Raw genomic sequence first — 23907 nt, forward strand, 5'->3', positions numbered from 1 at the left:
GATTACAGGCTGATGAAGGACTGTTGGGAACAGCGAACGGAATAGGCATGGAGGCCTGATTTACAGTGTTACCAAACAAATCCGTAAAAACACGTTTCCTTTTTTTTAAAAACGTCCATATTATGTTGAAACAGTAGTGAAGTGTCTTGTTTTTCTAGTATGGTGGTATTTAAGGTATTTTGCATGATGTCAGTTAATCTTGTTAATTTTGTTGGGTATATATGCATTTCTGATACTGTTCAGCGATTGGAAATAATCATGCTACATAGATTCTGAACCACAGAAAATGAATATTGTTATTGTTAATTTTTAAGTATTATTTGGAAGAGAAAAAAACTATAAGTTTAGTTTCAATAACAAAATTGTTCCTTTTCCTTTTTTTTAAATTTCATTGTCATTTTTCACAATGCATGAGTCTCGTTTAAAAGATAAACAATTCAGGGAAAACAAATTAAATCAAGGTACAATCATTGCGACCACCATAATGATTTTCACCTTTGATGTCCATGTTCGCGCGTCGCTCTTGGTCAAAGGGCAATCCCCTAGTCACAACTTCCTGCATGATGATACCGATTGCATAAATGTCGCCCTCTTTAGTCGGTGCTTTGCTGGGTTGCCGGAGGTACTCGGGCGCTTTCCACAAACTTTCTGTAAGTGAGTAAGAGATGAAGATTATTGATAACCAAAGCAATGTGAGACTTTTCAGATGATTGGTGGCAGCAAACAGCTTCTTTCAGTGTGCGCATGTCAAAATCACGCAATCGATAGAAAAAGACCGGTGTGTTTGCTGCCACCATGTGTCTAAAAAGTCTCCCATTGAAACCAATCAAAATTTCGGAACTTAATTCTGAAGCTTTCAAAACTTTTCGTAGGAAAAAAATTGGACGTTTTCCATGCTTTTGAAAAAGTCTTACAGGAAAATTTAGATTCTCGAAACAGATAACACCAAACTTTTTGGAGGGAAAAAACCTGGATATTAATTTCCAAGCTTTTGAAAATGTCAAACAGAAAAACATATTTAGATTCTCGAAACAAGATAACGACAAACCTTTAATGGTTGACTTTAGGATTAACAATATAATCATCATTTCCAATGCCAAAAGGAAAAGAGCAAAACTCTTCTGTTGTCAAGCTTAACAAAAAAATATCTCCCTACTTACCTTCCATTTCAGGAAAACTGTCACATTTCAGGAAGAATTTAGATAATTGAAACCAGAAAACCATATCGATATATGATAAAATAATCATTTCAAAAAGCAACAGCAAAAGAGCATGATTCTATACTATTGCCAAGGTCCTAAATTACTTGTCATTTCAGCACGTCCTTCGTCGGCCGAAGTGTGGTCCCTGTAGGCCAGCAAGCCGAAATCCGCTAGCTTGATGACGAAGCGGCTGTCTACCACACAGTTGGAGGAGCGCAGGCGACCGTGCACTCCCAGCTCGCTGTGGTGAAGGAAGTGCAGTCCCTGGTGGAAGAAAATGGAAGAAATCCATGAAAACTCTTCTGTCATTTCAGGCAGTGAATTAATTCCATTCATCCTCAAGAGAATGTTATGGAAAGATGGATTTAGATTCAGATTCAAGTCAACAAAAACAGGTTTTGGCAAAACAGAAGCGTTTCCATGGATTTCTTCCATTCTTCCATAACGTAATCTTGACGATGAACGGAATTCACTGCCCGAAATGTCTAGGTAAAACTTTTTACCACCGGTTCGTTTCAGAGCCAACGGTCCTCTGAGTCCCATTGTCATTTCGCCAGCTCGGTATAACATCCATTGAGTGTCATGCCGATCCTGACTTGCACCAATAAGCAAAGGAACAAAACTAATTAGGAGACCACAAACATAAAACTGGATGACTCAACATGAGCGCTGGCACTGTATTCCCAAGGTCGTAGGGTCAACCACCACTCTGGTCATTTTGTGTGTGTGTTAAGCTAAATGTTGTGTTAATAACCAACATTTACCAATAGGCGATAACTTTTCGCAACGTGTAATTCCCAACCTTCTGCATATATCTTCCATCATATAAGTTTACAACAAAATAAAAGTTATAAAACACTATTGGTATCATATGGTGGCCCTGAAGGGACATCGCATATCGCAAACGTGTGCGCATACGTATGCGATGTCGCGAAATTTATCGCAAATGTGTGCGCACACGTATGCAATATCGTGAAACAATTCGCGAATATGTGCGCACACGTATGCGATGTCGCGAAATTTATCGCGAATATGTGCGCACACGTATGCAATGTCGTAAAACAATTCGCTAATATGTGCGCACACGTATGCGATGTTGCAAAATTTATCGCGAATATGTGCGCACACGTATGCGATGTCGCAAAATTTATCGCGAATATGTGCGCACACGTATGCGATGTCGCGAAATTTATCGCGAATATATGCGCACACGTATGCGATGTCGCAAAATTTATCGCGAATATATGCGCACACGTATGCGATGTCGTGAAATTTATCGCGAATATGTGCGCACACGTATGCGAATTTGTTTGCAATGTCGTGAATTTTATTGCATACCTTGTCGCATACCTTTCAGTAAAATTCCTAATGAACTGGGGAGTTGTAGCAGCTAGTCTGGAATCTAGACGTACTGTTAGATATAAATAGGGTCTGACTAATAAACCTGTCGAGCGCAAACTTGCTACTTGCGCAACTTTGAAATTTGCGCGCGCAAGTTTGAAACTCACGTGGTGTCATATTTCAGCCAATAAATATGCGCACGCAAATTTAAATTGCCGTGATTTGCAGGTGTTGCGATCAATTTGTACATGAACTGCACGTTCTATTAATGATAAATGAACTGCTGCGAACTGCTAATAATACCACCTAGATAAAATTACTTGATCTTCCCAGTAGATGGATGAAATGGATTATGCAATAAAAATTCAAATTTATAAAACTTTGTTGGGTACATTTTGTTTTAAAGGGGTGTTATAGGTCAGCAGCACTCCCTTTTGTGCACTTTTAGAGTGGAAAATGGAGACTCCTGATTAGGGCCTTAATTAACAGCTAATTAGTGGACTGAATTGGCCCCCTCCAAAATTTGATCTTCCCAGTAGATGGATGAAATGGATTATGCAATAAAAATTCAAATTTATAAAACTATGTGGGGTACATTTTGTTTTAAAGGGGTGTTATAGGTCATCAGCATTCAGTTTTGTGCACTTTTAGAGTGGAAAATGGAGACTCCTCGATAGGGCCTTAAATAACAGCTAATTAGTGGACCGAATTGGCCCCCTCCAAAATTTGATCTTCCCAGTAGATGGATGAAATGGATTATGCAATAAAAATTCAAATTTATAAAACTATGTGGGGTACATTTTGTTTTAAAGGGGTGTTATAGGTCAGCAGCATTCAGTTTTGTGCACTTTTAGAGTGGAAAATGGAGACTCCTCGATAGGGCCTTAATTAACAGCTAATTAGTGGACCAAATTGGCCCCCTCCAAAATATGATGTGCCCAATAGAAGGTTCGGTTAGATGAAAGCATAAAAAATAGTACATTTATTGTATAACTTTAACATTTCGTTGGGAAAGTCCAAGAAATCCTTTCACTACAAACAGAGAGGCAACCACCTTTTACTCTATGTGTTTGAGATTTTGATACCGCGGTTGAGAACGCGGCTAAGAACGCGGCTAAGAACGCGGCTAGGTTTTGGGCCCATAACGCGGCTAAGTTTAGTTTGGTATGACCTTGGCCACGCTGAAATGTAACTGCCTGGTACCCAAGCTCCTGCCTTGAAGTATCTTGGGTATACAAAATGGGACCAGGGCCACTTGCGTACTCCCTAGGTCACTAACAAATTGCCCGCAAAAATGACATCACCCCAAAGGTATGCGACAAAGGTATGCAATAAAATTCACGACATTGCAAACAAAATCGCATACGTGAGCGCACATATTCGCGAATTGTTTCACGACATCGCATACGTGTGCGCATATATTCACGATAAATTTCACGACATCGCATACGTGTGCGCACATATTCGCGATAAATTTCGCGACATCGCATACGTGTGCGCACATATTCGCGAATTGTTTCACGACATTGCAAACGTGTGCGCACATATTCGCGATAAATTTCACGACATCGCATACGTATGCGCACATATTTGCGATAAATTTCACGACATCGCATACGTGTGCGCACATATTCGCGATAAATTTCACGACATCGCATACGTGTGCGCACATATTCGCGATAAATTTCACGACATTGCATACTGTGCGCACATATTCGCGATAAATTTCGCGACATCGCATTCGTGTGCGCACATATTCGCGAATTGTTTCACGACATTGCATACGTGTGCGCACACATTCGCGATAAATTTTGCGACATCGCATACGTGTGCGCACATATTCGCGATAAATTTTGCAACATCGCATACGTGTGCGCACATATTAGCGAATTGTTTTACGACATTGCATACGTGTGCGCACATATTCGCGATAAATTTCGCGACATCGCATACGTGTGCGCACATATTCGCGAATTGTTTCACGATATTGCATACGTGTGCGCACATATTCGCGATAAATTTCGCGACATCGCATACGTATGCGCACACGTTTGCGATATGCGATGTCCCTTCAGGGCCACCATAGTATCAGGATTATTATTACAAGATTAGAAGAAATGATTATAGAATACCTGGCCAACGTCAAGCAGGAGAGAGTTCTTGAAATCGGTGTCCAGTTTGAGGGCATCGTTTTCCAGGATATCCTAGAGAAGACAAAAAGGGCATTTCTTGGAAATAACTGGGGTGGTCTGACATTACCGAGGAATAAGCTGCGATGTTGGCATCCCATCCATGCAGGTTAGGGGTTGGGGGAAAGAGATATGTTCTCACCCGTAATGCTAGGGATAAACCACTGATAAACACAACCGTAATGAAACTGACTCAAAGCTGGTTTTACATTTATTCCCACTAATACGATTTGACAGCCTCACTTATGACAAAACATTGTTGTACCTGTAAACTGCCTTTATTGCAGTATTCAGTGATGATGGCGTTCTTTAAATCGTCAGGACCGTCGATGCATGCACCAACGAAACGAACTACATTGCTGTGCTCCATGCGCCGTAGCTGTAAAAACGTACCAAAATCAGGCAAAGCGATATTCAATTACCAATAAATAACTTGGTTTTTTTATGAGAGTCGGCCATCACATGGTCCTCAGGCTATTGAAGGGCCACTCAAGGTGAGGGCTACACAAACAAGGGATTGAAAAGGAAGCTAGGGAAATTACTTGAAGTTGAAAGATAACTATTGACGTTGCGTTTGAACTGGGACCGATCATAATCAACTGTAAAACAAGATATATATTAGGGGTTCCATAGTGAGGCAGTGCGTTGGAAGAAACTTTATGATCAACCTTAAACAGGTAAACAAGCACCCAGAGGTCTACTAGAACATTAACAAAAGAACCCAGGAAGAAGGTTGTATGAAGTTTGACTTTGTTCCTTTCCGTTTTGTCGAGGGTAATCAACCACTGATTAAACAATCTGCAAAAACTAAGACCAGAACGATTCATTTTTTTTTTAACAAACGATTAAATATTTTATTTTGAAGAAACTGTTACAACAAATGGGGTTACGTTAAATTCAAACCTCGATCCAATGTTGTAATATAATGAGGTTGTTTGTTGTTGCGCTGAGACATGGTGAAAAGGTTTGTATTACATTGAGTCCAAATCTCACGCTACATCGACAGACAATGGTCACGTAGTGACTGGGGAGCATTTTATGTAGTCAGTATTCTTATCCTTTCCCTCAAGTAAATCATATTAGGAATGTTCTGACAAGTGTTTCGTCTTCTAAGGAGGTGAAGGACCCACAATGGAAACAGGGCAGTCGGCTCACCTTGCGGAATTCCTTCAGCAGACTCATCGTCAGCTCCAGTTTCTCGGCGTACAAGGGCTTCAGCGCTACCGTACGACCCTGAATAGCGATTAAACAGAGAAGATAAAAATCGTCAAGGAGACAAGATTTTTAAAACACGACAATTGAAAAATCGACCTACATAGAGAAAGCCATTGCCATTGACCTTAAGATGTGTCCGACCCCCCCTCCCAAAAAGCTATATTCGAGCTATACTCTATAAGTCTATAACCGCACTCAAAAGCTTGCCATATTCTCAAGCGCTGCCCTTTCCGGGGGGGGGGGAGGGGGAGATGGAAAAATTGATAAGGGGGAATTTCAACCAGCGGTAAGGGCAGGGACGAATCGAGTAATAAGATTGGAGAGACAGGAGGTGATTTTTTATTAAAACAAAACATCCGGAGTAAATCAAATCAGCTTTCTGACCCTACAGTTTTATCAGATGATGTGGGGCCGATCAAGCGACATCGGGAAAGGGGATTCAGCCCTCTCGTATTCTCAAATGAAGGTTGGGAGATAGACATCATCTGAAACTGCACTCTAAAAAGTCCCGGGTCAGATTCAACCCGGAATTAGGGTCAAATTCACACCTTTTTTTTTGGGGGGGGGGGTCGAAATGACACTTTCGCAAAGCTTTCCTGGTCAAAATGAAACGGAAAATTGATCTGGAGAAGTGTAATTTTGAACCGGAAAGGTGTCTTTTTGACCCTGGAAAAATACCGTAAATACAAACTTCTTTATGCATATATTGCGAAGTAAAAGAACCAATCCGCAGACAACTAAGGCATGCCAATAATGTGGTGAGTGACTGTACTATCTGTACATGGTTTCCAAAAATATATATATACGTCCGCGGTTCTAATGCCTAAACATAAAAACATTAGAGGTGCATTTTTTTTCAAAAAAAAGAAATCGATAAAACAAAATACTCTGACAATTCAATTTGAATGAATCAAGGTATTTTTCCCACAGAGACGCCCTCCAAAATAAATATCCGGCAATAATTGTTAGAAACTAAGGTCAATTTGCGTTCGTGCTGGCGTGAAAGCGCATATTCCTATCACGCGTCAATTTAGATTGGATCGGTCAACCAACTGTAAATGAAGCCTCAGCCTAAAGTATTCCTACAAGAAAGAAAGACACACACGAAGGTTTATTTGAAGAAGTGCCTCAATATTACCAGAGCGCACAATGGGTTTGTTAAACAAGGGCACGCGCTCCGCCGAAAACCAAAAACGGCATCAATGAAACTGACGCTCGAAATAATCCGTACAATAATTAAGACTGTTTTAGTATCAACAGACATGCAGTGCGGTTCTGCGGTGTAGTGATTTTTTTCCGAACCAGTCTATCATGTCCGTCGTTTACAGATCCATTGAGCTGAGTACGAAATGGAAATTGGTGATCACCCAGAAAAAAAATAGGTTTTCCTGTAGACTTTCACAACTTGGGTAGGATCGGTCCTGCAAAACGTCCGTTTGAACACGCGAAAATGGCAAGCGTTTTCGCACTCGTTTCAATCTCGTTCCCATCATGGTGTCGAGCAGTACGCTCCCACCACTGACCTGCAGCATTGTATAATTTGCATGTTCGAAAATCTTGGACATGTATGCCAATACAGAAATATGCTGTGCTTAAAATCAGTGTCTGTTTTTATGTGCGCTGCCTGGGGTAAAAAACGGAATTAATTCGTCGCGGCGTAGATTCGAAAACATTTCGAAAACATTTGTTTTTACAATCCTATCCTACTAATGTGCAGTATCCTATTATTTATTATTATAAATCCATGATTCCCTTGGTTACCACGTTTCACCCCAATCTCCCTCCCCTTCGCAAAATCACTAATGACAATCATCATATCCTCCATACTTCAGATCGCCTTGCCCGCGCCATCCCCAACGGCCCCACATTGGCTTACAGGCGTCCTCGAAATCTACGGGACTTGATTGTTCGAGCTGAAGTCCCATCCTTAGATGCATCCCCTCCCACCCAGCATGGTACTTTCAAGTGCAGTTCCAGATGTGTTGTCTGCCAGATTCATATCCAGGAGTCTGACTCCTTTTCTGGCCACTCTTCTGTCACTACCCACAGAACCATTGGTAACATCACTTGTAACACAACTAATGTCATATATCTTATTTCTTGCAGGGTCTGTGGAGTGCAGTATGTAGGTGAGACTAAGAATACGCTCAAGAAGCGTTTCTATGCCCACCGGTCAACGGTCAACACCAAGAAACTAGACACCCCTGTTGGTCATCACTTCAACCTGCCTAACCACTCCATTTCTGATATGATTTTGCAGGGCATTGAATCTCTTGGCCATCGCAAGGACTCAGTTCGCCTCAGCAGAGAGAAAGTGTGGATGAATCGTCTTCGAACTATTCAACCACATGGTCTCAACATCCAACTTGGAAATGATTAATATTTTTCTTCCTCCATTGTCTTCTGTTACAGATAATCCACCTGGTCTTCATTGTTTGTGTTTCCCCATCTTTCCCCATCTTTCATCCCTTTCCACCTCCATACTGTTCCCCCCCCCCATAATCCCCCTTCTCTCCCACACTCTTTTGTCCGTTCCCACTCCCTGTGACCTTTGATCCTTCCCCTTTCTGGTCCCTCCCCTGTTCATACCAGACCCCTTGTGGTTTGCCATCTCCCTTTGTTTCTTTGTTCTCTCATCCACCCTCCCCTGCATCTTTCCACACCTTTCCCTCCTAATCCTCCTTTTGTGTTTCTTCTTTCATCCCTGCATGTTTGTGTGCACCCCCATGTTAATGTATGTACCTCTGTCATTTCTGTTTTAGCCTCTGAAGAAGAACTTGCTAAGTTCGCAACGTCAGGCCACATTAATTTTTAGATTTATTATTATAAGCAAAATGGAAAGGAGAGATTGTTTTTGGGGTGGAGTGAATGTAATAATTCACATAGAATGTTAGAATACATCATACACATTGGAAATACAAAACACCAAGTACACGATATAAATCCATTACTTGCGAGCGCTATATTGAATCACGATAAAAGCAAGTTCCAAACCAAGAGATTATTATTGGAAACGAGGTTGAAGTAAGTAATCCTCTTGGGTATCTTCATTCACGCGTAAAAATGTACGATACAGATTTAGAAACTGATTTTCTTGTCGCCGTATAATAAAGATTGTTGTGACAAGAAATGCAAAGGCCAAATATTTGTTCTGTATACTTGTGTTGCATTTACGTTAAATGAATACGCATTTTGTCAAATTCTTCTACTTGGTACAAAATCGAAAACTGACAAACAAGTTTTTGACCAAACGCTTATTTGAACACATTTAAACGAAAACAAAAGCTCGAACTGCGAATCAGAAACCGTATTCGTTCCGATTTCCCTGAACCTCTTGTATAATGGAAAACACCTGTTTGTCTGTCTGAACAAATAAGATGCGAAATTGAACAAGAAAAACCATCTAACTAAACTAAAAAGGGGCATGACAAACTCGTGATCGAGTGACTCCCAAATAAGACAAGAAAATAATTCACATTATCCTTCAACATTCATTACCCATTTTGCCCACACACATATTATTTTGCAAACTTTCAAATGAAATCAAAATACTCTGGGCCTTAATTGCAACTCAGGAACTGCATTCGCATCCGACTCCCTGAAACCTCTTGAAATGGAAAGCAATTTTGCCAAACTCAATTAACAAGATGCGAATTACGTGGGGAAAAGTCCATTGTATTAGTATTTTTTTAATGCAACCAAAGAGGAGGGAAAGGCTCGCGATTGGATGAATCCTAAACGAGAGCAGACATCATTATCCTTCAACCTTCATTGCCCAATCTGCCATGGGAAAATTGACGTTAATGCTTTATTCTCATACGAGGCCATCAGAGAAAGGATGCGACATCGTGTGTGCTTTACTCCCCTGGGAACAATGTACACTCACGGCCGTCCGATGTATAACATAAGGTTACCACGCAAATCGGTGATGTAATCAGCATTTTCCCCGAGCGGCATATTCACCTCATTTACCTCACCCTATAGCATCGTTTCTGATGGTTCACATTTACTCTTTCACGGGCTTTATTGGTATTACACTCCTGTATAGACCTTTACTTCCCTACTTATTATTCTCCCTTTTCTTTATTAATTTTGAAAGCTCAAACTCCATACAGCGTGCACCATGTGAGAAAGTCAGATACCTATACTTCAAGTGTTCATTTTTTTTTGGCTTTTTGTTCCTCCATTTAAATTCGTGTTATGTAAATACACGTTATCACATTCACAAACATTCATAACAATAAATAATAATTATAAATTAAAATTTGTATTGAGCGGTCTTCATAACAATGATCAATCGCGGATTACGTAATAATGTACCACAGAAAATAGCAAGAATTAAAACAAATTAAATGCAATGTTGAAAGGGGGTTAAAGAGTAGGCCTAAGTACAAAATGTCTATCCGGACAATAAAAAATAAAATACACTGATACACAAGCATTGAAATTAGTATAAAAAGATAAGTCTTAACTTTACGCTTTAAATGTCAAGGGACTGAGAATGTTGAGTGTCCACAATTCTGGGGCTGCTAAGAGCCTACCCCAGTAATTAAGTGGAAATCTAGACCTGTTTTACCTCATACTGTGCGACTTTAGTGAAGATCTGGCGTCGGTTGTTACCATCCGCGTCTGCGCTTCCCTGCAAAGACACAATGGCCATCTGTTTTTTTCCTTTAAAGTACTCAAGGTTTAAAAAAAAAAAATAACCAAAAACAAACAAAACCAAACAGAATTAGAATTAACTGCTCAATTTAGTATTTGGAACCAGTCCTTTCCGCACGTTGAGCATTATTTTCTCATTACATGTAGTTAGGGAGGTACGTTTCTGGGTAGTTACGCCCTAGAAAGTCCCGGGTCATTTTGACCCGGAAGCCGGGTCATATTTGACCTGACACTTTCCTGGTCAAAATGACACTTTTCCGGGTCAAAATGAAACTTTTCCTGGTCAAAATGGCACTTTTCCTGGTCAAAATGGCACTTTTCCGGGTCAAAATGCCATTTTCCGGGTCAACTTGGCACTTTTCCGAGTGAAAATGATATTTTCCAGGTCAAAAAATGGCACTTGTTTTAGTCAAAATGACATTTTCCGGGTCAAAATGACACTTTTCTGGGACAAAATGACAGTATTCTAAAAAAAAATGCTCAGGTTAAATATGACCCGGATTCCGGGGACAATCTGACATGGGACTCTTTTGTAGAGTGTACCAATGTTCCTCCTTGCATTTAACAATGCAATCTGGATGTCCGATGAGTGTGGCGTATATCATTACGTAGGCTCTGTAGATTTATCCTGCATTCTAAAACATGCAATCTACCAACTTGTCGCACAAAAACTAATGTACCGAATGTATTTTTTTTCCGGTTTGCTGAAACAGTCAATGATTGATAACAATTGGCATAAAGACTTACGATGGACAAAGATCGAATGGACGACGACACGGATCTGAACGTATCCGTAAAGACCAAATCTTCGTAGCGGATTTTCCACGACATGTTCATAAGTTCCGAGTTCAGTTTCATTCTCCTATCAAAAAAGAAAGAACGAAAAGAAAAAAACAAAGTTATAAAGCATAAAATGGAAAACGAAAGGAAAACAAAAATTGTATTTATGCTAATGTAGATAAATCAATCTTCATGACTGTTTTTTCACGATACATGTTCTTTATAACAATAATCAAGATTTGTAGAATTTGTTTACAGGTTCGCTTAGGATTCTTTCAGCTGCAGAGCAAGGTATATTGCTAACTCCCGTAGACACGCAACAGTCGAAGGACGCACATGATTGAAGAGTATAAAAAGATTGCACTTTTCTGATAAAAGTAAATTAAGTAGAACGTTTCTGCAATCAGCAATTTTGAGCAGTAAGTGTAGTTAAATCATATGATATTTCACTCTGAAATTAAGTCTGTTAATGGACTTCCGTATTAAAAGCACTCAACAGTATACCGACCTGTAGACAACGAACATCACGCAGACAGATATGAGGACCAGACAGGCAGCTAAGATCGTGGATACCATCAGCACTGTGTTGTTTTCTGCGGGTATTATGGTACGGGGGAATATAACGATCATTAAATTGGATTGATCATACTTGTCATCTTAGAAATATAAAGCTTAAACATTTAATATAATTGTTGGCTAACCTAATGCTTCAATTAAAAACAGGTATACATAGTGATACATGTGAGTAACTTAAAAGAGTGGTAAAATGTGTAATCTAAGTGTATACACGAACTTAATTACTTACTTAAAGCCCGGTTCATACTCGGCGCGAAAGCGAACGCAAATTTGTGACGTGATGGCAAGTATTCGTGCTGCGAATTCGTAAAAGTTGAACATATTTCAACTCGGGCGAATTTCGCAGCGAATGTTTCATGACGTCAAATTCGCTTCGCATTCGCGTGGAGCATGAACCGGGCTTAAGACAAATTACGATCGTATAGGACGTCTTCATTTAGTTAAGAGTTGGATAGTTTTTGGGCGTTATTCTCTGTTCTTTCTTTTTTTATAGATGTAGATGGTTTGGTTTTAAGTAAAAGCTAGAAGCTTTAAACGGCAAATCTGAACAGTTTTGTAATACATGTACTGCAATGCGCACATCCCCTGATTGGTGAAAAACCCACATCTCCTGAAGCCCGGTTCATACTCGGCGCGAAAGCGAAAGCGAACGCGCATTTTGACGTCATGCATGGCAAGTATTCGCGCTGCGAATTCGCTTCGCATTCGCATGAAGTATGAACCATGCTTCGTCGCCATGGAACACTCAATTATCATGTGAAACCCGGTAACATTTCTTTCAAAATTGACGAATGAAAATGACAGTGTATAAAAATGAAACTGCAGTGCCTACTTGAAATTCTACACTTATCAATGTATATATATGTTTAAAAACAAGACAAGGCAAGTCTAGCAAGGCTGGTCCCATAGTGCACAGCATGCAATTAATTCAGAACTATTCACTGGATGTCATTTGATACATGTGGCCTACACAATGCATTGTAAAAAAATAATGGGTAAAACACTGTTGGGCAATATAATTTTACCCAACATTGGTTTGAAATTACCCAATTTGGGTAAAATTTTTCCAACAATTGGGAAGAATTTTCCCAAGAGTTTAACCTGTTGATGTGTTGACCAACGTTGGTCTACATATCAACCCGTTTTGCCCAACGTGTTTACAGTGTGGGCCGTACAAAAGCCCAATCATTGGAGTAATCCTATTTAAAACTTTAGAGCCAAGGTAAGACTTAAGCAAGTCTAATTCCCAAGTGGCAGGTTCAATGACTATAGGCTGGCCCTCTGGGACCAGCAAACATTCTCAAAGACGTAAGGCACACCTTGTGGGTTACAGTCGGGGTTCTCGTTATAGAATCCGCAGATGGGCGTGTCCCTGGGAACTTCCCCCGTCTCCCCGTGCCAGATGATCGGCTTGTGGAACTTAATCTCTTGCGAGATGCCGTAGTAATCAGCAACAACCTTGAACAAAAACAGACCATAATTTCGGACAAGCTCTAAAAAGTACCTGCTCAGATTGACCCGAAATGCGGGTTCCATTTGACCCGACACTTTTCAGGGTCAAAATAGACAATTCTCGAGGTCAAAAGACACTTCTCTGATTCACTCTCCGGTTAATTTTGACCGGGAAACCTTGGCAAGTGTGCCAATTTTGACAATGAAAGGTGTCAGGCCACATAGAACCAGGATTTCGGGTCAATCTGACCAGGGGCTTTTTAGAGTGTATTTTCAACGTCCTGAGATTCAGATTGAGAACTTGTGCTAAATGACCTGACGTCACTGCAATATTATGGGAGCGAACTTCATCACCAGCTGCGGGTATTGACAAAGATAAACCTTATTCACCATGTTCACAGGTAAGCCATTTTTGCTCGGGTTCCCTGTATCTATTTTATAAATTGTAAACTGTTGAATGGTATGGTGTCAGACTATTTTGTGATTGGAGTGCGTTCCAAGCCTCACTTTAATTTTTTTTTTTTAATAAATGTGGCTTCAAACAGTAGTGTATGCATAATCCAACTTTTGAATTATTCATCATAGCAGACTGGTGTTAATTTGTAATAAACTTTTATTTCACTGCTTTCATTTCTACTCGCAAGTTCCAAAAATGAAGGGTTTACCTTGCTTTCAATTCAATATGGCCGACTTGTGAATAAAGTCCATTACTTTGGTTTTACGACTAAGAGATTAACTCATATTATTAAACTTAGCTGACTTTAAACTCACATGCATGCAGCGTTAACGCGACAGAGCCAATTGCATTTTCTCCACGAAAACTTGCCGCAATGTGATCACAACTTGCAATTTGAAAACTAAGTGGAAATGCGACATGATCTTCAAAAAAACAACCCACGAAACATGTAGATGGGACGAAAAAGTCTCTCTGTTTTGATAATTTAAGTAATACCTATATAGTAGTACAGATCTTTTTAAGACTCTAGATAGGCAGCGAACCTATATTGACGCCGACAACTTTCTTTTGTTGTCACCGCCAAGATTGACTTCAAATGTATCCTTCGGAACGTTATCCTCGGATAAAACAAATCTCCGGGGTCTGCTTTCTTTGCAGCAATTGCAAGCATGAAACGATCCGTCCGTGCCTTTTGGGAATAACCGTCAGGTTTCTTTTTGGTCCATACCTCAAAGATGCCGTTTTCAGTGTCGGTCATATCCCAGAGGGAGTAGACTGCTACACGATCGCCATTAGCTGTAATCCCCACTTCTCCACTGATCCCTGATGGAAAAAAAAACAAAAAATCAACCAAATGCCAAGGAGAAAATGCCAAACTTAATCTAGGAAGAACAAACGTGAAGAGAAAAATGGCAAGAGAGCGCTGATTTTAACGGGCGGTAATGCCAGATTGCCTATTGTTCATGCGCATTGTATCTGATGCGAAAAAAGCCACCGAGATCTTACTGAATTCTTCTTTAAGTGAATTCTTTAAGTATGTTCATGGGCGCATATATGCGTCTCTTTGTGGGAACGTAAAATGCAATCATTGCGATGTCTGCCTCTCCTGTTATAAGCGTCATTAGAAAAATTCATTTAGTCACTTACTCCCTCAACTCATGGTTAAGCTCACCATTAAAAGTAAAATATTATATCGAAAAATCGAAAACCGAAAAAGCCATATTTTTTAAAAATAATTATTACAATGACCGTCCTTTCGTGAAAACGGTGACGCTTTTGTAACTACGAATCGGCTTTCGGTTAAAAGAATAACAAATTTCCATTCATTTGTGACTTAAAAGGCAGGTAAAATGCTGCGCAAATTACCCTTGCATTGACCCGTCGTACCCCAGGGGATAAAAACAAACAAACTTGGTATTGATTTTCTCAGCAAAGTTATGAATTTCCTAAGGAACTTTTGTCAAACAAACTCACGAGGGACGCGTTCGTCCCTGTCGGATGCTGAGTCGCTGGCCTTCGACCATTCCGAAATCAAATCTTCTTAAAGGATTAAAATAAACCTTATGGCAAAGAATTCTGACCTTCCATCTCAAGCCCACAAATAGACGAAGAAGAGTGATAATAAAATAAAGAATAATACTAAAATATATTATAATAATAAAGAATAATACTAAAAAAAATAAAACAAACGATAAGTTAAATAAAAAAAAGTCGCGCCATTGGAGTTATAAAGTCCCAAATGAAAACCATGCTGTTTTAAAAACAATCTAAAAGTAGCTTTATTCTATATTGTGACCTAGCGGAATAGCGCTACTTTTTGGATGACATTGGTTTCACTGAATGCTCCGCTGTTTCTGACGTCGACATAAATATTATATTTTATTGAATCGGGATTTTTGTTTTATATTGATGGAAGTACATACACTGTTTATTTCCTGTGATGCTCCCTTCCCTGACAAACATATATCCTCAACATTCTATTGCATTATATTCCTTTCCAGCCCTATAAATTACTTCACATAGTAAAAGAACACAATCACCCTTTTTTACAGAAATCTCATATGTTGCAATTTATCGTGACCTGATTATTTACTGATTAAATCAGCTGCTCTAGACACCTGGATTTGAAAAGGAACTAATTAAATTATGAGACTAGGATCCGCCCCGCTTTTTCCTTTTTGCAGTGTGTTTGATCAGAGTTCACTTGCTGAAGTTCAGTGATCATTTCGCAATCATTGTTCAAGGTCGAAGCACTTACGGGCCCAAGAAACAAACTCACCGCGGTACGGCATGGCAACTTCCGACGGCTCAAGGCATCCGAGGTTTTATTGGTTGCTGTGTGCATCCTGATTGGCAATACCACGCGTCACCACACAATTTGAACATGTGGGCAGAATATTGAAATGAACTTGATCTCATGCATCAAAGTTTGAGTGATTCCAAATACATGAAAAATCGTTGCTTAAGCCTATTATGTTTTCCTTCGTCTGCAGCTACAGCCTAACGAACTGATTCCGTCTGTTCTGTGGACACCGCATACATAACACAATTCTTAATTACAGCAGGGCCAGGCACCAGACTGTTCCGTGCATAATTATAACCTGCAAGTTTTTGACGTGCAAAATGACCCAGTACTGGGAGCCTTGATTAACATAGCATTGGATAAGCGCACATGCACTCCGTGCGCATGCGCGGGAACGTTGTTATAGGCCAAAACAGAATCTGACCAATGAGAGATCAACGAAAACAGCTCCCTTGGAAATAGCAGCGGATGCGAGCGACCTGTCACGGTTAAACGCAGTGCATTGATGAAAAAGTCTACATCAGTCGCCAAACAATTCGTGTATTTTATTTTTTAACAGTTATAAAGATTCCTTATTGTTTTTACGTTTTTATTTGGACGCGTGCGATTCAAATTAGATTTTATTTTTTATTTACGGGAACAGATGAATAACACCTGCAAGAGAATAATTCACAGAAACCTGTCCCTTAATTTGAATAGTGGGATGGTCAGTCTTCGAGCCAAACGCTTGGTGGCGCTCTCGCATCATCATTATGCAAAGTAGCCAGAGGATCACCTTGGAAAGTGCGGTTCCACATCTTCTCTCGTAGCGCCATGCCGTCACGGATGTCACCACCCTCGTGTAGAGTCTCATTAATGGCCAGGGAGTACAGGATAAGGGCATCGTGGAACGACGTGGCAAAGAAGTTAACCTATAGAAGAAAGAAAAAATACCAATCTGAAACAACGTACATACATGTAGATGTGACTTTTAGTTACTGCACAATGTCTGCGTTCAGGGGCGCAACTTGGTTGTGGAATTTCCGAGAATTGTCATTAAGGGATTTAATTACGACTACCTAGGTCTTCATTGTCTCTGGGTAGTTCAGGCTTCCCATCAGCTTTTATGCCTGTGCTCTTAATAATCAGGAATCCTTGTGAAGTTTTCAAAACCTATAGGCCTTGTCCCCGGCGGCTTTGTGAGATCATGGAGGAAGGAACCTCCATGGTAAGATTTTGAAGGCCACTGACTTGAGGGGCTTATAGGCTCACTATGGGTTCAGGCTTTCGTTTGAAAAACATCAAAAATCATGTAATTCGAGGCCAGTATTTTACTTTTGATTTAGGTAACAATATTCTGAATTCAGAGCTGAGGCTATAAGCCTAAGTGGGACAGGAGAAGAAGCCTGCTTTCAAACATACTTTGTTGATTTCGTCGATGAAATAGAACTAAATAAATTGGTTACGGGGACACACAATCCTGAAATCGTCGAAAATTTGATCAATTTACAAACAACAATGGATTTGAGCTTTAGCCCATATATTCAGGTAAGCATTTTAAAATAATGAACAAATATAATACACATTCGTTTTAATGTTCGTTTCTGAAGGAACATGTGCGGCTGGAATAATAACTAGCACTCAAATTGCTTAATTTTCGAGCGTAAAAATGTTCACCTCCAAAATCTGTTCTCGCCGGAATAACACGAAAAACGACCGGGTTTTTTTTAGGTATGGTTGTGTGGACGTTTATGCATTATTCTCTTTTTTGAATGCTCTTTCACGAAAACGCGTTTTACGCAATGTCCCTTTAGGTATTTGGCCAATAATAAGCTACCAACCTCGTCCCCAGGTTCAGGCGTGAAGTTGTAGTAGCGCTGCATGCGGTCATTGATCTCGTGTTGAAAGGCGACGTATTCCGCCGTGGTGGGCTCGAACAGACGGATGGTCATGAGTGCGCGATAGGCAACCTTCAATATATCGTCATATTCATCCCCCTGGAAAAAATATTATGAAAGAAAACATTCAGTGATACACAACACATCGACTACCAGAAGTCTCCTTAATTAACATTGTGCGGGGGTTGTTTGTACGGTAGTTCCTAATAAGAAGTCTTGTTTCCATTGAAAATCTGGGTCAGGGGTAACACAAAATTAAACAATATCTCGGCATATCTCTTTTGTTTATCAAACTCCGCCCAAATCTCCCATGCACTGGAATGTAACCGCGTGTAGTCATGTAAATGCTTCTGTACTCAGTGCATGACCAGTTTGCAGAGAAAGCGAAGTGTGCGCATGAGATCATTATATTCTCAGTGTGTGTAAGAACCATTGATCGCCATTATAAAGACTGTATACATGTAATGGAGATTGATGGTACAAACCCATTGCGTTTTTAGCATAATGATTTCGGATGTCCCTCCCAGTCAGGCCAGGTTTATCCAATAGTCACAGTAGGCACTGTGCCTATAGGGCCTACGAAACATTTAGGGGCCTACGACAGATTTGAGGGCCTACGAAAAATTTGAGGGTTACAAATATACCACAGTGAGCCAACAGGCTCTTAGAGCTATCAGTTCGGCCTGTCTTGTTTACTACATCAACATGATATTGGTGCTGGTGCCTAGTGCGGAGTAGGGCCTACGAAACACTGGTGCCTATACTATATGGCCTACGGAACACTTAATACAGCCCTGCTCCCAGTTGCCCCCCTAGTCACCAATCAGGGACGGTGGAACGCTTTTCAAACGGGGAGGGGGGCAACACTAAAAAGGGGCACTTGCTCAGAAAAGGGGCACCTTTCGTTGGTGTGAAAGTGGAGGAAAAGAATAAGGTACCTATATGACGAGGAACAAATTATGAATACGTTGACTATCCTGCTCTTTGTGTTTCTTTTACCTAGAGTTATGTAGAGAGACCATTGTTTTTATCGCGAGAGGGGCACTGTTGCTTTTGACGGCCAGTTCAGTTACCATTTTATTTTCGTGAAGAGCACCATCATGTTTTAGGGAATGTTGCGAGCGGGGCACTAATGGTGCTTTCGAGGGGCAGTTTTCCATCGCGAGAAGTTATCGCGAGAGGAGCACTATTGTTTTTGATGGTCAATTTTACATCTCGAGAGGGGCACAATTTTTATTATTGCGACAGCGGTATTTGTGCTTCGAGGGGTAGTTTTCCATCTCGAGAAGGTGCACAATCTTGTTAATGCGAGGGGTACTTTTTGAGGGGCAGTTTTGCATTACAAGATAGGAGACAATTTCATTTGTAGCGCGATCATATGCTTCCAAACGTGTGTGCGTTTGAGGGGCAGTTTTGTTTTCATCTCGAGGGGGCACATTTATAACTGTGAGAGGGGCACTTTTGATGGCCTGGGGAAATGGGGGGGGGAATGCCCCCTCCCCCCCCCCCCGGTTCCACCGCCCCTGCCCCCAACTCTTCCTTTGTAACCGTTGAGCGGGGCTTGTGTACGGCGTCCATATTAATATACTGACGTAATTACGCCTGTTATAATCGGTGGACAGATAAATTGACAGATATTTGTCGAAGAAAGCTTAATGAGCGGGGGACATTTTACTGCATTATCGCTTTATTATGTTAGCTTCACTTGTTAAAGAACATAAACACTGCAGCTGCTCCTTGTTTAACAACGGAGACTAAATAATGGGCATTTATTTCTTATTATCCTTAATTTCATTGGTTCTTCATGCCTCTTTAAAAAGTCGAAATCTTATGAAAATGGACGGTAGCCTTCGAGAGTACAGTGACGTGCACCAATGTTTGCACATACGCCAATTCAGACATCATGAGAAAGCTTTCTGGATTTCAATGCAGAATTCTGGACAAATAAAAACGCCTTAGGCCTATGTCAAATTAAGGCGGCGTTTATTAGATAATTGCTGAAGGAGATGGTAGTTTATCGGACTATTCAATGGTAATACACAATGAATAGCTTGATGTTGTTGTTTGATCAAGTATAATAAGTTGGATTTTATCCCTCCTGTTCTTCATGACTGTGTGTATTTCACGTTTCTTTCAGTACCCAAGTTTTATGAAATCTTAGAGGAAAGTTGAAGATAAGGTGACATGTCCTCAATATTTATTGTCCAATTTACTATCTTCCCATACGGCGGGCGCGGTTCTACGGGGAGGGGGGGGGGGCTGGGGGGGGGGCTTTAGCCCCCCAAAAATTTTGTCTAGCCCCCCCCCCAAATAAATTCCGTAAAAAGAAATTGCATTAGCAAAAAGAAGGATTGTGATGTACATGTGAACGGTCTCCCCCTAAAGAAATAGTCGTGACAAGGGTGCATTTGTAGTAAATATAGTGTGAATGATTTTAGGATTTTATTGGCACTCCCCTTTTAAAATATGGCATAAGCCCCCCCCCCCCCCCCCACACACACCCACACACACACACACACACACCCCCACACAAGTTTACGTTACATACCAAGTGTGGACTTTCCATTGCTTTCGTGTAGTTAAGAAAAACCAGTGAAAAAACTCATTTTTCTCAAACTGTGAAAACTCTTTCAACCCAATTTTTTTTCTATGATTCCCTTTAGTGTTTCTCTTCATTCTGCTACGGATAAACCTAACCCAAAAATGCCTCTAAACCTGTTTTCCAGAAATGGGAAAACACTGTGTGGACTTGCCCAAGTCCGCACAGTGTCTCCTCTACCTGGTTTATGTGGACATCTTTTGTTCGGAAGTCCACACAATGAATGTAATGCCTGTACACACCCACACACACACACCTATTGATTTTCGGAGGCCTAAGTGTTTGGAGAAAATAACCGGTCTACATTTCAGCACGCCTCCCTGAAACAAATTCTAGATCCACCCTGCTAGCCCCCTCAAAATATTAGTTCTAGAACCGCGCCTGCAGTACGGGCACTGCATACCATTATAATAACTCAATCATCATAATATAAACGGCAAGCTATATGGGACTAGGGCATATTCCTCTTTTCTCCAAAAAGAAGCCAAGAGTTTGGCACAAAAATATCGAATCAGAATCACAAATTGCTAACTCAACTACGTAAATGTAGATGTAAAATGAATTGAAATGAATGGTTTCAGTCAAACCCCAACGCACTCCTTTTGTGATCAGCAATTCTTGAACTTAACTAAGAGAAATGTTGGTCAAGGTTACGTGCAAATGAATTGAATATCAGAATGGTATGTAAGATTTTACTTTACAAAAAAATAATTTTCTGAAATGTGATTATCTGGATACGGTTTTCAACTACATAAATTCATATCGCGGTTCTTTTGAGCGCTGCGAAGTGAGCATTGGTTTGCATGTAAACATATGTAACTCATTAAACTGAAAAATTGCCTGGGTCAATTTTATCCAAGCAAGGGTGAAAACTGCAACTACCCAAAATTGGGTTATGCTTTACCCAATTGTTTGGGTTACAATTTCTGTCAAATTCAACCAAAATGTGTGGTCATACAAGACCCAAAAATATTGTTTGGGTTATAATTTCTTTTAAATTCAACCAAAACTTGTGGTCATACAAGACCCAATAACTGTTTGGGTTATAATTTCTGTTAAATTCAGCCAAAACTTGTGGTCATACAATACCAAATTTGGTCTTGTATGGCCACAAATTTTGGTTGAATTTAACAGAAATTATAACCCAAACAATATTATTGGGTCTTGTATGACCACAAGTTTTGGTTGAATTTAACAGAAATTATAACCCAAGCAATTGAGTAAAGTATAACCCAATTTTGGGTAGTTGCAGTTTTCACCCTTGCTTGGGTAAAATTAACCCAGGCAACTTTTCAGTGTCGATATGCACGGCTAACCACATGTGACTGATGATCGTACCTTAAATAGACCTTTCCCTGTTTTCAGAATAAGGGTTATGTGGAAAGGGCATGTATAATTCAGTTACAATTTGTGGTTTGCAATATAAGTGTGTATAGTTGAATCCTCACCGCCTTCCATTGGTATAATAATTTATGTGTATTGAAAAAGCGCATACGATCCGCTAATTTTGGTTCTCAATTTTGGAGTGCCGTGGCCACATGGTTTGGTGGAACCCAACTTAGATATAGGGAGTGAGTCTGCAGCTGGGTTGTGGACTCGAGTCACGTTAGTCTATGCTGGAGTCTGATGCGTGTGTCCTTGGGCATGACACTTTGTCACTACAATTACCGCTCCCGACCCGGGTGGGCAGAGATTGTAATTATGTCCGATTAGGTCTGTGATGAAAATGTACCTGGGAGGGAAAGTAAATTGCACGTATGATTTTGCCGTTTGCGTCCAAATTGACAGAATTGAGCTGCAACTGTGGGCCTAGTCCCCGAACGGCATCGGTACGGGGAAACAGGCCCCCACACGAGTTCTGTGTCCACTTGTGCCCCCCCCCCCGACCCAATCAGAATTTGAAGGAGTCAAGAACGAGGTTTTTTTTCTTGTAAAAACCTATGATTGCCTCCACATTTAGTTTTCTACGTCCTATAGTGGCGCAACTGCAATTGGGCACCATGCCGTTACGCCATTATAGGACGTGGAAACGAAATGTCCATAGTAGAGGAAATCTCAACTAGAAATGTCTATTTTAAACGAAAACCAAATCTGACATCCAATTTCACGCTTATGCTTTCCAATAATGAAGAATGCTTGCTGGCTACAGCAGAAAATTCGATGATAACGGTAATCATGTCCAACGGATAAGTGATGCATTTTCGCTTATGCGCAAATTTGCATCCGGTACCAAAGGATTCTGATTTCTGTGCTAGTGCTTGACCAAGCACAGAATGGAGATAATTAACGCAAACGTTCAATGGTCAGTAAAGCAAAAAGAAATAATAATAACAATAATATATATCAGAAAGAAAGAATGGACCCTGCATTCCTAACAATCAAAGGTCAGATTCGACCTGGATTCCGTGTCGGAATTGACCTGAAACTCTTCTGGGTAAAAACGTTTAGACAATTTTTCGAATAAATGACACTTTTCTGATAATGACCCAAAACAAAAAATATGTCAAAATGGCACTTTTCTGGGTTAATTTGCCCGGAAATAAAGTCGACTCATCGAAGCGTTGGTATGAGGGCAACGTACAGGTACGCAAAGGACAACAGACATGGCGTCTTGATTGATAGCTGAATGTACGCATACAATTATTGTATGTTGCTTCGAATCGTAAAACCTCTCCGCCGAAGACCCCAGACTTCAAGTATCCTGATTCCTTGCCCTAGTAGGCTTAGTATCTTACACACGGTAGTACCCCCCCCCCCCCTGTCTGTCGACGTATGATCAAGGCCAAAGCTTTGATCAAGCTAGGGGCTGTTTTGATAAATTGCTTTTTAGTGCTCGTCAAATTTCCGCCCTGTTAGCTTCTTTCGAACGAAGAGGCAAACTATTTTCTGTAAAAACTAATGAATTAAGTACCGCGGCTTCAATGAACCCATAAGGTGGGCATACGCATGAACACAACTTTGTCAATTTAGGTTTACAAAATAATACATCAGTTCTTTTCTTTCCAATCGCGGGATTGTGATATTTATGATGATATTTATGATAATTATTATATAACAGGCAACTATTTGGTTTTAAAAGACATTGGATGTAAAGTAGGCCTTTTATCTCCAATTTTTGTATCAAAACTCGATGGGCTTAAATATTTTGCTTAAAGCCGACTGAGGGATTTTATTTGGCAGCTTGCCAATTGAATGACGTCACACTTGAAAGCTTAGTTTTGCTTCCGAGTACCAGTGGTTTGTAATTATATCTCC

The 23907-nt window shown here is 40.4% G+C and overlaps 1 protein-coding gene across 3 annotated transcripts in view; it reads right to left on the reverse strand.

The window, feature by feature from the left end:
• Positions 1 to 23907, reverse strand: part of LOC119729704 (atrial natriuretic peptide receptor 1-like) — a 43424-nt gene that overhangs the window by 5488 nt on the left and 14029 nt on the right. For all 3 annotated transcript variants that reach the window (XM_038202390.1, XM_038202389.1, XM_038202391.1), the window contains exons 3-14: positions 17997 to 18152; positions 16952 to 17087; positions 14602 to 14696; positions 13285 to 13423; positions 11898 to 11982; positions 11357 to 11471; positions 10524 to 10586; positions 5888 to 5965; positions 4998 to 5111; positions 4676 to 4747; positions 1307 to 1466; positions 496 to 648 (exon numbers count right to left, since the gene is read on the reverse strand). In XM_038202390.1, the coding sequence (XP_038058318.1) occupies positions 496 to 648; positions 1307 to 1466; positions 4676 to 4747; positions 4998 to 5111; positions 5888 to 5965; positions 10524 to 10586; positions 11357 to 11471; positions 11898 to 11982; positions 13285 to 13423; positions 14602 to 14696; positions 16952 to 17087; positions 17997 to 18152 (1366 nt within the window). The remainder of the gene's footprint in view (positions 1 to 495; positions 649 to 1306; positions 1467 to 4675; positions 4748 to 4997; positions 5112 to 5887; positions 5966 to 10523; positions 10587 to 11356; positions 11472 to 11897; positions 11983 to 13284; positions 13424 to 14601; positions 14697 to 16951; positions 17088 to 17996; positions 18153 to 23907) is intronic.

This window comes from Patiria miniata, unplaced genomic scaffold (genome assembly GCF_015706575.1).
Source record: "Patiria miniata isolate m_02_andy unplaced genomic scaffold, ASM1570657v1 HiC_scaffold_21, whole genome shotgun sequence".
NCBI lineage: Eukaryota > Metazoa > Echinodermata > Asteroidea > Valvatida > Asterinidae > Patiria > Patiria miniata.